Below are 15157 nucleotides of genomic sequence, written 5' to 3'. Positions count from 1 at the left end.
TGAAGAAAAGAGTAGACAGCACTTGGCTCCTGACTTACTGTGGGGAGCTCCAGCCCAAATCTTTCTGGCTGGAGATAGCAATGGCCTACTTACCAACAAAATGTCAATACCTGAAACAGAGGAAGAGCCCCTTGCAGACCAGGAAAAGGGCAGAGCAGTGAATGATGATGTCCTTGATGTTACAGAGGACATGGAGAAGGAAATCAGTGATGCACTAGGCCCAGGGCCACAAGACGAAATCCTAAGTAGTGCATTCAAATTGCAAATTACTCGAAGAGACATCCAGACACTGGAGGATGGTCAATGGCTCAACGATGAAGTTATTAACTTCTACATGAATCTTCTAGTGGAAAGAAGTCAAAGTCAAGGCTATCCAGAACTTCATGTGTTTAACACTTTTTTTTACCCCAAATTAAAGTATGGGGGTTATAGTTCTGTCAAAAGATGGACTCGGGGAGTAAATCTCTTTGCAAAAGAACTGATTCTGGTACCTATTCATCGGAAGGTGCATTGGAGCCTGGTGGTCATAGACCTCAGAAAAAAGAGCATTGTATACTTGGATTCAATGGGACAGAAAGGAGAGAGTATCTGCAAAATAATTTTCCAATATTTGCAAAATGAGAGCAAAACTCGGAGGAATATTGATCTGAACCCTTTGGAGTGGAAGCAATTTAGCATGACAGCAGAGGAAATCCCTCAACAGATGAACGGGAGTGACTGTGGAATGTTCACTTGTAAATATGCAGATTATATCTCTCGGGATCAACCTCTAACCTTTTCTCAGCAACACATGCCTGTCTTCAGGAAGAGGATGGTATGGGAGGTGTTGCATAGGCTCTTGCTGTAACAGCATCCACCTGATTGGCAACTCTGCCTTTCTACCAATGTTCCTACCTAGCTCAGGCAGGAGGGGTTGAAGGCATTTAAACCAGGATTCTCACAAATATGTTGCTTTAAGCAGTTATTTCTGCATGGATCTGGAAAATGCTAGATTTATTCTATGAATTGTTTTTGTCACCCTCCTCCACTGTGATTGTTTATATGATTTCACTAACTCTTTTGCAAACCTTGGCAGTCACCATTTTTCAATGTTCAACTATCAACTCTTAGTTGTTTGAACTTTTTATTCCTGAAAGGAGTGCCCATCAAAGTGTCAGTCTCTGCTGAGGACCAGGATGGACATCAGTGGGAGGAGGGAAGAAGTGTTCATTAGCCCAGCGCTGAAGCTGTACCTGCCAAATTGAAGTGTTCGGGGAGCTTTTTTTGAAAGCTTAAAAATAGTAAAAGAAATTAAAATGACAAAAAAAAATTTTAAGAAACTTTATTATGATTCAGTCCATCAAATCCCTTTTTATTATTGTTCAAATTGATTTAAGCTAATCATTTATAATTAATACTTTGAAATCAAAAGGCTTTTGCATTTGAGAGGAGGTCAAGGAATTAGTTATGAAATCCAAGTTTCAGTGAATGTGTTTGAATGATCCAGTACATCTGCAGGTGATGGTCTTTCCTCTCTGTGATGCCTGGATGATATGCCAGCCTGGAAAAGGCTGGATTGTAGGAAAGTCACCTCTCCTGGCTTGCACCTGAACTTAGTTTCTCCAGGATCAGAGAAGGCTGTTCTTCCCCTCATCTCTAAGGTCTTCACATGGTTAGGCATACAGTTTTACAAGCCAACTCTTATGGCATCTAATCTCAGGTTAACGGGAGTTCAATTCTCTGTTTATCCAGAAAGATGAACTACTAAGAAATTAAGAGAAACATCAAAAGGATGGAATTCTTTCTTTGAAGGACCCCACATGTGTCTACCAGTATCTGGGCCCAAATGATTCTCTGAGAGCTAAGAGAAGGAGGGGGAGACTGAGGCCTTCATTTGTTCACTCACTCGGGTTTGTAATTTTCCCAAATAAGGCTTGTCACTTAACTAAAACCATGTGGCATAGAGAAATTCACCTACTTGTCCAACACTGGGTTTTCCCAATTCACTGCTCCCTTCCTTGTTCTTTTCTGAGCATCTGCTGGCTAATCATTAGATAACTGGGGAAGTTTATGGACTGGAAAAGAAAATTCCCTGACTTTGAAGATGACTATGAATAAAGAAAATTTCCAGATTTCAAAAAACAAAACCAAACCACACGCATTAAGGTTTTTTTTTTTTTTATTTTATCTTTCTGGAATTTTATTGTTCTACTGTGAAATGCGTCCCAAAATATCCACATATATACAAGAGGAAAATGATATTATTTTATATTACTTCTCAATAAGGGCTAATCTGCTAAATAGGTCATCAAAATGTCATTATACATTGATGCCAATGTATAAAATATTCTTAGGTTTCATTACAAAGAGCATTTCATGCATTAAGTATAACATGATTTCCATGATGTTGCTTTTTTAACATATTGTATTTATTATTTTCATGTGTATGAGTGTATTGCCTGAATGTATATAAGTGCACCCATATTGTGCAGTCCCACAGAAGTCAGAAAAGGGTTTCAGATTCCATTAGAACTGGAGATAGGGATGGTTGTTAGCTGCCATGTGGGTGCTGGGAATTAAACCCAGGTCCTCGACAAGATCAGCCAGTGCACTTAAACATTGAGCCATCTACCCAGCCCCAGGGTGTTGCTGCATTATAAATGAATTCCCGATTACATTATGAACTTTATTTCTTCACAGATTTTCATTTATTTTTTTCATATACTAAGAATTATGGTTTTGGGGGCTAGAGAGATGGCTCAATGGTTAAGAACATTGGTTGTTCTTGCAGAAGTCCCGGGTTCAAATCCCAGCACCCACATGGCAGCTAACAACTGTCCATAACTCCAGTTCCAGGGAATCCAACAGCCTCTTCCGTCCTCTGCAGGCATTTCATGACATGGGTGCACTTACTTACATGCAGGCAATACGTGCAAACTCATAAAATAAAAATATAAATATTAAAAAAAGAATTATGGTTTTGCTTCTTTTTTGATAACTAATTTTGCAATACTTTCTGTTAACTGATGTTCATAGTATATTACTGTTGTTATATTTTAAATTTTATTATGAATATGAATGAATTCTTAAAAGTAAAGCAGAATGGGAATATAGAAATGTAAGGGCACGTGGGAAAGGAAAAGAGTGCCTTCCCTCAAACTAGACCACATATGTCTCTGCTGATGAATGTGTCAAAAATTTGGCAGATAACTGGAGACTGACCTATGAAGAAACTACATTAAAATTGTACATCTGCCCTGAAAGTACCACAAGGAAGTTTATTAAAATGGCTAGTGCATCATGCTAAGGATCAAAATGTGCTCCAGTCTCTTTGAGGGGCTTGTGTCTAGAACATGACTTCTATTATTTTGACTTATTTCTGACCTATTTATTTTTTTCATATCCACATTTCTTCCTCATAGGTAAATCATGCAGTACTCACAAAAAGCTATTTATAATAACGAAGTGAGTAGATGAAAGTATTTAGCCTTGTCCTTCGCCATAAGTGTCTATTACCTCCTTTAACTACTGTAACTACAAAAGCTGCAACTACAATATATAGTCACTGCTACCACACTTAGATGCATTCCTCCCCTAGTAACCTCACTTAATTATTATCAATGTGTCTGTCCTTATAGTTAATTAACAACCTCCCTAATTTCATTTCAGTTTGATGCTGCCTGCAATTCTTTCCTAGCCAACTTGAGATCCAAAATTCACTTGGTGGAGTCACCTAAGAACCACTCAGTTTGCACAGCTACAAGTATAGTTGAATTCTATTGTATATGGTAATAATAAACTAGTTTCTAGTGATGGAAGATTAATAAGCCTAAAGGGCTTGAATCTTACACTTTTATCTTGGGAGTAATCAGTAGCTGTTTAACTGGAATTAAGTCATGCTCAATGACAGGGAACTCATATGTGCTACTATAAACAGCCAAATACTTATGGCTGGAGAGGTCAGAGATCTTAGAGAAAAACCTACTTTTGCAAGATCTCTAAAACAATGTGAGTTTTTTATTCTAAATATACATTGTAATATTTACAGATAGTGCACCTTTCACCCCTCCTCAAAGAAGCTTCTTTGTGCCACAAGTGGAGACTTACAGAACTGATCAAAGATAGAGAATAAGTGTCTCTGAGATGCTTAAACCAAAGTGCCTCATCTCAATGCACTCTCTACATGTACAATGAATGCACCTTTCATCTCAGAGAACAAGAGGCCACAGAATGCTTATCTCTGAATAAAACACCTTTTTAAAAATCCTCTGCCTCTCAATGCTCAGGGATCACTGCAAAAGGGAAGACAGAAATGTTCTAAGAGCCAGAAGGTGTCGATGATGTAAAGGAAACAGAGTCTTTCAGACAGCTGGTCAGTTCTCATATGAACTCATAATATTTACAGTTCCCAAAAATTTTATATAAGCTCAACCATGACAAAACCCCAGCATAATTATGGGGAAATAGGTAAAAGATCCCAACCCAACCTAAGAAATTTGTGTCAATTGATGTCTGCTAGGAGGAGGAAAGAGTGTCTTACAAGGATGGAACTCTTGGTGGGTCCAGTAAATGGATCCACACTGAAGGATATTTGGAGACACAAATCAGAGTCTATAGAACTGGGCAGGGGGCAATGGGGGAAGGTGCAACTATGGAAGGGGATCTAAATACCATTAAACTCTAATGCATGAAAATTACAAAATTTAATTTTAAGAAAGGGGAAAAAAGTCTCCTCTCTACAACACTGCCAGGTTTCATGCACTCTGTCATATATGTTAAGGCCTATTGAGCCAAATTTGTGTCCCAAAATGTCCTTCAGTGTGCTCTATCCACTAGGGCCTGGTCAACCTATCTAGCATCAAACCCCTAAAGACTGACTCTCCCTCTCCCAGTAGTTATTGGTTGCCAGTAGCTCCTTGGCTATATCTGGAGCTTCTTTCCTATTTCTCTACTTATACCCTGGTCTTTGGTCTGGCTTGAGCTTGTATGTGTTTTGTGTGTGCTGTTACCATTTATGTAACATTGCTGTAACAGTTGTGTGAGCAATTTCCAAGCTGTCTGAAAAACACTGTTTCCTTGTGTTGAATCGATTTAATGGTGTACTAAGTGACATTATAATTTAGTTGCACAGTTATTCTATGCACTAGAGTCCAGGGTGCAACTCCCTTTAATTCTTTCTCCTATTGAAAGATGACACCTACCACCTCTGGCCCTTACAATCTTTCTAATCCCAGCCCAAAATGGTCCCTGAGCCTTGGGTGGCTGAATTTTGATATAGGTGTCCTATTCAGATTCCGGATATTACCTCTTTTATTATTCACAATTTCTTCTGCCAGATGATGGGTTCTCGACAAATATTTATATTAACTACTAAACACTCATGACTATGAAAATTGTCGATGATTGGATATGTTAGCTTTTCATTGCAGTAGTAAAGTATCTAAGATAATGAACATAACAAGAGAGAATATTTCGACTCAGTTTTAAAAAGCTCAATCCATCATGTGTAACACCACTGATATTCTCCCTGATAAGTCAGTGTATGATAGTGAGACATGCATGGCAGAGAGGGATACTCACCTTATAGAATGCATGAAGCAAAGTGAAAGAAGCACCTGACACTTTACTACCCTTAGAGGGTATTTTCCTGATGACCTGAAACCTCCCACAAGGCCATACCTCTTACAGATGCCTTCTGAGTTTAATAGAACCAAGCTTGGTACCAAGTATTTCCACAGTAGTTAAGATTCAAACAACAGCAGACGACAGCACAGTAGGGCAGGCACATAGTGACAGCTGTCATCTTTCAAGAGGAAGAAGAATGAAAAGCAGTTGCACTCTGAACTCTAGTGTGTGGAATAACTGAGTAACAAAACTATAATGTTCCTTAGTACACCACTAAATCGATTCAATACATTTATTGCTATTCAAATATTGATGAATGAATTTCACCTGTTACATTAACATAAATTTGCCTTATACATGCAGGTAGATATATTGTGAATACATTTGTATATGTACATATTGCATGTGTATAGTGTGCTTTTATTAAAGTTTCATAGTAGATAATTATGATCTGTCCACATTTAGGCAAAACTAAATATATTTCATTTTGCTTTATTTCTAAAGATATTTTCCTTTTACTCTAGTGTTATTTCAGTTTCCCTTGAAACATTCCAGTAGTAGAAAGTAAATAATACTTTTTTTCCAAAATGTTTGTTTCAACCTACTCTATCAAATTTGTGTTGGAATTTTGTAGATTTATATTTTTAACAATTTTTCAGAACTTTTCAGTCTCTTATGATTTACCATTCTGATGATTATGTTATTTCATGAATTTCTAATTACAAAAACGTTTTCTAACTAATGAATTGAGCATATTTCAGTTTTACATGTTTGAATAACATATGGAGACCATCTGTTATAAATTGCTGTTTGGTTTTTGTTTGTTTTACTTTTAATGCTGAACACCAAAACCAGAACACTGTATATGCTAGGAGTGGGCTACCACTTGAAACCACGGTCTTGTATATACTAAGCAAGCATCATATTGTAGGAGAAAATTAATTTCTTTTAGTTATAATTTTTCACACTTAATTCTTTATATTTTAGCAACTGCCTTTTAAATCTTAGATTTTCCACAGAATGTGGGAGCAAATGTTTGAAAATTATATGTGTTTTAATGACATAATTATCTATCCAAAATAGTGCATGTTTAAGAAGAAAATGGTGAAAGATTACAGTTGTCTCATACAAAAGTTGTACATGTCAGTATCTGTGCTGAGCAAATTGAAACACGGGCTCAGTTGCATGGCATATATTAGAATCATTTTTAACACTTTTCATCCTAGTAATTTTGCTTTGAAGAATATAAGTTCCAAACTGTAACAAAGACAAAGGTATCTATCTCTTGGCTCACAAACTATACATTCTACAATTATTTTATATTTAATTATGAAAATTTTGCACAGAGTCCCCATTGTAATCACTTGGGAAATGTATTGTTTTTCATTTCATATTGTCTTGTTATTCACTTGAATTAATATCTACCTAAGGCATAGAGTTCATAACAAATATTTTTGACATATAGACTTAGAATCAACGATTGAATTTTTCTCAGCATTATTGTGCTGCCTTTGTCATTTATCAAGTGTCTGTCTACATGCAAGTCTGTTTCTGACCACTGTACTCTTTTTTAGTGATCTATATTCTAATTCTGGCCAATGTCACAAGATCTTAACGCACTATAATCTTCAAATAAACCCTCTGACTTGGTAGTTTCTGGTCTATAGCTATTAAATCTTTTATTTATCATTTTAGGTCTTGTCTTTCATATAAATGTAAGGATGATTTGTGATCTCAATTAGGTAATCAATGAGTGTAGAGACTGTGATAGGTAGCCTTAGTTGTCAACTTGACACACCTGGGTGACGCTATTCCTGGGCCGTTTGTTCTGCATTGTGTAAGAAAGCAAGCTGAGCATGGGCCAGGAGAGCAAATCAGTAAGCAGAGTTCCACCATGGCCTGTACTTCAGCTCCTGCCTCCAGATTGCTGCTCTGAGTTCTTACCTGGGGCTACTTCAGTGATGAAATGTGAACGAGGAGATGTAATATAAAATAAACCCTTTTCTCCCCACGTTGGTATTGGTCCTCATTTTGTCACAACAGTTGAAGGCAAACTAAAAGAGGTGAAACTGGAGAGGAATTATGTCTGTGTTCATACTGCTAATTAATAAATGTCATAGACCCTCTAAAACAAGCTTTGTTTGCAGATAATGTCACATACTCTATTTTATTAAATTTAAAGAAAAACACATATACACAGAAATTAAAATTTAAAAAATCTTTAAAATCCTCTGTTGTATTTATTAGATATCTACATCACACGTGTGTGGGGTTCCTTAGAGGCCAGAAAAGGGATCTCCAGGAGCTGGAATTAAAGGTGGTTGTGACCATCCTGATATGGCTCCTGGAATCTGAACTCAGGTCTTTTCCAAGAATGATAAGCAATCTTAAGTGATGAGCCAGCTCCCCAATACCAAAGGTTTTTAGAATAGTGAAAATTTTCAATACAATACTATAATAGTGGATAAGTGTTATTATGGATTATGTACAATCCACTAAAGGTCAATGTCAAGAGCAAACACTTATGTCCATGAACGATACTCTCTATGAGTATGTAGCTGCATACAGCAACACTATAGTTATAGTGCAAAAATGTCTGTCTGGTAATTTTTTCATGTATTTTAAGTTTTGTAATATGTTCCTATAGTCGATTTAATTAAATGTTTTATTTTCTTTTCTCATGACATGGCTTCAAGATATTTAATTATGCAATAAATAAAGCACAAAACCTTCACACACCAATTACATAACTGTTATAAAAGTATTACCAAAAGAGAACTCCCTTTTCACATGACCAAAACAAATATTTTTAAAAGATTTTGCATGTTCTTTTAAACATATTTATACAGGTATTTTGCCTTTCTTAATTCTTATATTTAACAACAAACCTGAAGGAAATCTTCCTAAATCTCACTAAATTGTATGCCTTTCAACATGTTTCTTTTTTTCTATCATTTAATATTTTAATTTTAAAAATATTTATTTATTATTTTTGTTTTATGTGTGTTTTGCTTACATGTATGTAAGTGCACTTGTGATGCATGAGCAATGACCACAGAGGACAGAAGTTGTCCTGAAACTGGAGTTACAGGTGGTTGATAGCTACTATGTGGGAGCTGGGATTTGAACCAGGTCTACTGCAACAATAACCAGTGCTCTTAATCATTGAGCCATCTCTCCAGCCCCAAAGGAGCAGATGACCTAACAGGAATATGAATCCTGGACCCTTAAAGTAATAGTCTGATGCTCTACCAACTGAACTATCCAGGCCAGCACTCTTAAGGCAAATGGGCTTTTTGTCCATCAATATCCTCTATCTTGTGCTTAGCATAATGCAAGAGTGGGAAAACTTTCTGATATGAGTGACTTTTAGTTAAAGTTTAACTTTGATTTGATCCATGCAAATTCAATCAGACAAAAGCCCAGCACAGAATTGGGGAAATGAGCTGGAGGCCCTAAACTTAGCTAAGGAACTATTGGCAGCTGATCACTGCTGGGTGAGGGAGAGTTAGTCTTCTTTAAGGAAATGATGTTAGATAGGCTGAACAGGCTCTGGTGGACAAATTCACCTTGAAGGACATCTGGGGACACAGACTTGACTAGATAAGCCTTTTAATATATATGACAAAAGCCATGATATCTGGTGGGCAGTCTATAGTATGGGTATAGATAGGGAAGGGGCTCTAAAAATGATTAAGATGTATTGTATTAAATGCACAAAAATTCAGTAAAATGTATATTAGGAATATTTTTAAATTCTAATTTAACAGCTAAATATTCTTGTAACCTATGTAACATAAATATTATGACAGAGCACAAAAGTATAAATATATTGAAATTTTCAATTCTTGATATCTTTATTTTTCCTTTGGGATTTTCTTTTTGTGGTGGAGATTGAACATAAAGCCCTGTGTAAACTACACTAGTGTTCTACAATTAGGGTATAGCCCAGCCCACTAACACCTGATACTTTAAGAAGTCAGTCCCCTAAAAGAAGAATAAATCTTAGGCAACTTTTAGATGGAGTGGATTAAAGTAAATAAAATGTATTGTTCCCATTTTCCCAATGAAAAGTGAAGAATGTCAATAAGTGGTCCAAGAAAACAAATATGTCTCAAAATATGAAAGTCCCTGTGTATTGACTTGTGAAAAAAATATCTAGCTTTTATCTATCATCATCTCTATATCTATGTACCTATTTATATATCTATCATCTATTGTAAATAATATATAATTATCTATCTATAAGTTGTCACCTATCGCTTGTTCTCTATATACAGAATTTTAATCATAAAACGGGCTCCTGAGTATTATATTTCATTTGTTTTATTCACATTATTGTTTCATTTTTCCCTCTATTCTCTTCCTTCCTTTCACCCCACCCACCCTGTACCTAATAAAACTAGTATTTGCCTATAGGGAGAGCAAAGAAGGTCAAAAAGAAAGGCCAAAATAAAGAAAGAGAGAGAATACACAGGCATCCCTCTTTATCTTCAGGCTAAACTACATTGAACATGCACTCATTTTTGCATAACTATTCCTTAAACAATGTAGTATATATAGTTTTAATTATAATACAATATATTGGGAATTATCAGTACTCTAAAGATAATCAAAGGGCATGATAGGATGTGTGCTATTCATGTATGCTATACCATTTATGCAAGATGTGCATTTGCACAATTTTTTTACTGTAATGGTTTTCATAAGTAATGTTCCACACAAGGTCAGGTACTAAACACTTGATTCCCAGCTGGTAGTACTTCTTAGGGAAGGTATGGCACCTTTTGGAGGCAGAACCGTAATGGAGGAAGTATGTCACTGAAGGTGGGCTTTGAGATTTATAGCCTTGCTCCACTTCCAGGTTGGCCTTTGCTTTCTGTGTGTGGTTGAAGATACGATTTCTTAGCTTCCTGCTGCATCCACTACCTCTATGCCTCCATCCTCCACCATTGTGGATTTTCCTCCTGGAACTGTTAGCCAAAATAAGCTCTTTTTTCCCTGTCATTTTCAGTCATGGTATTTATCATAGAAAAAATTAATTAAAATGAAGTAACAAATACAGGTGTCTGTGAGGGTTATGCACCTATCTCCACACAGACCAAAGGACTGTAATTATAAGGTTTTCATAAAACTATAACTACAAAAGATTTATCTTCTGGATCAATTTGTAAATGACCAATTTGTTAAAAAGATAGTTATAGTTTTTATGTCATGTTTCTCTTAAGTTTCAGTGAACACTTGACATTCATGGGTAATGCTGATCTGAGAAAAAAAAAATTGATAGTTTTTGAAGAAGAGCAATCTGGAATGCACCTAAAGTGAAAGGCTAAGTACTTTCTTTCTAGAAAAGGTAGCATTGAGAAGGAACTTCTAAAAAAGGTCTTTGCATACATAAAAGACACAGCAATTTTTAAGATAAGTTCCACTATATTTGTATTTATATTGTAAAACTAGAAAATCTTTTTAAAACTGTGTAATTTTAAAAACACATGTAAATTTGTAGCTTATAATATAATAAGCATTCCTTACATATTTTTTGCCTTCCACATTATACATTCTTCTGAAAAGAATACAATGTAGTGGTTTATGAGTTTGTTTATCCAATGATTTGGGAAGAATTTCATTATCTGAATTTTGTCTTTACATTTTTGCCTTTAGGTAAATGTTTATCATGATCTTGATATGTATTTGAATAGGTGTGAATTTCAAATGGGGAGATAGGCAATTTCATATCAAGGGAACTGTCAAATAATTTATAATAGTGTGTGATATTTGGAAATGTGTCAAAATGCCTGCAAACTAAGGCCTCTAGTGTAGCTTATTTTCTGTGATCTCAATGGGATAATTTTCTCTAGTACGTGAAGAAGTGAGGTACTTGATAAATTCATGTACTCAATACTGAATACATTGTACTTGCCTATCTAGTAAAGATATCTGTGCATTCTTATTTGCATTCAGAATAAAAATTGACTTTCAAAATTTAATAAATGAAAGGATTATGACCATAAAAAGCTTAGTTCAAACACATTAAAATATTCCTTTGCAGAAGATAAATTTTATGTGCACATACATACATTCATATACACAAACATCTCTTTCTCAAGGTTAGAGAGAGAGAATTGAAGATGAAATTGCAGTGTGCTATTTGTTCAAATCATTCATTATATAAAAATTGGGGTTGGGGTAGCAGTTCATACCCTTCCCTGTCTTGCATCTTGTAATTTTATTTCACTAAATAGAACTGTGTCCCCCCTATAGCACTTTGCAGAAGAGCTCACAATCAATGGTGTTTATGTGGAATATGAGGACTTGGTCCCTTTGTCTCACCTGCACCATACTCTGCAGAACAATTTTGGTCCAGAGTGTACCCTAGAAGAAGCATAGTCTCTAAAGAGCCAGTCATTAAAGACAGTTCGAATTCCCTTCCCAGTCTTTCTTCCATGTGCTATAAGATGTTGTTCAACTCTCCCACTTCTAAATTTTCCTGTGTGAAAACATGTATAACATAATCTATTTCCCTGGAATTCAACTTAATGCGATATATATATATACATATATATATATATACATATATATACTCTATAAACTCTGTTTTCCTCATGGATACTGATACTGCTTCTGCTCTGAATGGGATTATCTATTCCAATTTTTACAAATGTTCTCAGCACCCTCTAAAGTAACTATGTTTTTATGTATTACTTAAATATATATATATATATATATATATCAGCTATAGAGTCTGATTTGTGTCCCCAAATTTCATTCACAATGTCACAATGGGTCCATCCACTGGACGCACTAAGAGTCCCATCCCTGTAAGACACTGTCTCACTGTCTCCTCCTCCAAGTAGCCATCATTGCCAAAAGTTCCTTAGGTTGTGTCGGGATTTTTTTTACCAAGTTCTCCATATCTATTCTGTATTTTGTCTGGTTTGAACTTGCATAGAGCTACATCTTTTAAAACAGTATATTGTGTTTTATGTACCACAATAAGCATCTTACAGAATGGTACACAGTCTGCAAACAACCTGATGAAATAGGGTTATGAGTCCTATTTAAATAAGAGAGCAAGACATTGTTTAAAAAGTTAAATAAATATTCCCATCTCAGATGAGAGATGTGTGAGCTGAGTATTGACCCATACAAATTTCAGCCACATTGTAATGGTAAAATTATCACAGTGTCCAAAATCAACAGCAGGACAGTCTCTAGAGATCAATATTTTATTGAAATATATGAGTAGTGAAAGTAGATTATTTATGCTATGACAACTAAAAGATAAAATAAAACTTAGCAACTTGCCTACAAAGAATGCTTAGATATTACTAAACTTTTGATTATATTATTGACAATAATTATAATTATTACAGTCTAACATCAAACTATTGATTGCTTGACATTATGTAAAATGAAATTAGGCATTTACGTGAGAAAGACGATGAAGATGAAAAGTGGTGGTCACCGGAGAGGAGGGGAGAGGAGAAGGTAGGAGAGGGGAGGGAAGGCAGAGTAAACTATGCAGAGTCATAGAGAGGGCCTATCATATAAAAGAACTTGCTTCATAAGTCTGAAGACTTCTGTTCTATTCTGGAAACCAAGGAAGAAAGAGAGAAGAGTGCTGAAAGATATCCCCACATATGTCATTTTGTACACACACACACACACACACACACACACACACACACACACGCACACACACAAAGAAAATAAAAGCAATAAAATTTAAATAACTACTATAAAAATATTATTGACATCCATGAAAACAATGTAAATATTTCATAGCTTTGACTCATAAAACCAACATAAAAACAAAACCTGTACTTGATTAACATTATTATGCACATTAAATATTCTCTATTTATTACACAATGACCAAGTCCCTAATAATACCAGGCTCAGTGCCTGCTACAGTTCCCTATAGCACATCTAACACTCATCAGATGAACATGAGGACTTTACTATGGAATCTATTTTAAGATTAAAAGAAATTATAAGTGATTAAATAGCTTACTCAACCACATTTAGTTGATAAATGGGCTGAGACTTGAAACAATCTCAAAATACAAGTCATAAAGCATTAATCATAGTATTAGAATCTATTCTTGTTTCTTTAAGTAGTTTTATTCTTCATTATTTAAAAAATGTATTCATGGGGCTGGAGAGATGACTCAGTGGTTAAGAACACTGGTTGTTCTTGCAGAAGACCTGGGTTTGAATCCCAGCACCCACATGGCAGCTAACAACTATCCATAATTCCAGTCCTAGGGAGTTTTACCACAGCCTCTTCTGACTTCCGTAGGTATTACAAGACATGGGTGCACATACCTACATTCAGGCAACACATGCATACACATAAAATAACAATAAATAAAATTCTTTAAAATGTATTCATCTTTTTAAATTTCATAAAACTGTTCTTAATCAAATTTAGATTCCCCTCCCCGATCCATGACTCCCAAAACCCCAGGACCTCATGTATTCTGGCATGTAAGTAAAGTTCCATCCAGTCAAGCATTTGTATCCAGATGTCTTTCTGTGTATATTTGTCCACTGGAGACTAGTCAGCCCATCTAGATATCATGTATAAGGCATGCTCTCCCTCACCCAGCATCAATCAGTCTCCAATAGTTATCAGTCTAGGGCTGGCCTGCCACCCATTTCTCTCTTCCCCAAACTTTCAAAATCGCTTTTAATTGTTTAAATTTCAGGAAAATTCTACTCTTATTGTACTGTCTAAAATCCACTCAAATTTTAAAAGTTGATGTGTAATCTCATTTTTTAAAACCCAAATGGATCCTTTTAATGAGAATTATATCATGCTTTTAATTAATGGTCTTCACCTGCTCTACTGGAGACATGTTCAATTGTAAATGTGTGAACCTGCAGTCCCTTTGGTTTCTTTTTTGTTACTGTGATATTACTATAATGACTAAATTCCTAGAAACTTTTCACTACTTCAGAATAATTCTCCTCTTTCATATGCTTGACTTACAAATTACAGTTGCATATAGACACTGAAATTAAATAATAATCTGATCACTAAAATGTCAGTTCACATGTCACATAACAGACTTGACATTCAGTGTGTTAGTACTGATGCCCTTTCTTGGAAACTGAGTCCGAGTTCAATATTCACAAAGCTGTTCAGACAAAGGAAGACTTTCATCCCTGTCTTTACTGCACAACCAGCAGCTCATTCTACCGTCATTATGCAATAATGGGAGGAATGGGAAAGCAGTGCAGAGGGGTGGCTCCGAGTCCTGAAGGAAGGTGCCCTGAGTTGTCTGTATGACAGAAAGCTTGATAGGCAGTACCTTTACTGTGTATAGTCTAATACAGCAAGGATGGAGAAACCTGTGTTTCTTGGGCTCTTATAAACTTTCTGCCCTTTTCTGCAATGATCCCTGCATCTTGCGAGGCAAAAGTCTGTTGTAGGTATACAATCTGAATTTTAATGGGATTGTTTTTAGTTGGTGGTGGTGGTTACTTTTTGTGTTATTTGCATCTTATTGGCAGTAATCATATTTCAAATGTATTGCTGATAAATAAT

General features: G+C 35.6%; 1 protein-coding gene across 1 annotated transcript in view; it reads left to right on the top strand.

The window, feature by feature from the left end:
• The window catches only part of LOC103737228 (sentrin-specific protease 2-like), a 1614-nt gene extending 767 nt beyond the window's left edge, over window positions 1-847 (top strand). The window contains exon 2 of the mRNA XM_008836990.1: window positions 6-847. Within this exon, the coding sequence (XP_008835212.1) occupies window positions 6-847 (842 nt within the window). The remainder of the gene's footprint in view (window positions 1-5) is intronic.
• Window positions 848-15157: the final 14310 nt, after the last annotated feature.

Source organism: Nannospalax galili, unplaced genomic scaffold (assembly GCF_000622305.1).
Source record: "Nannospalax galili isolate Female #2095 unplaced genomic scaffold, S.galili_v1.0 scaffold370, whole genome shotgun sequence".
Taxonomy (NCBI): Eukaryota; Metazoa; Chordata; class Mammalia; order Rodentia; family Spalacidae; genus Nannospalax; species Nannospalax galili.
The sequence above is the reverse complement of the archived record's forward strand: the minus strand, read 5'-3'. Positions and strand labels throughout refer to the sequence as shown.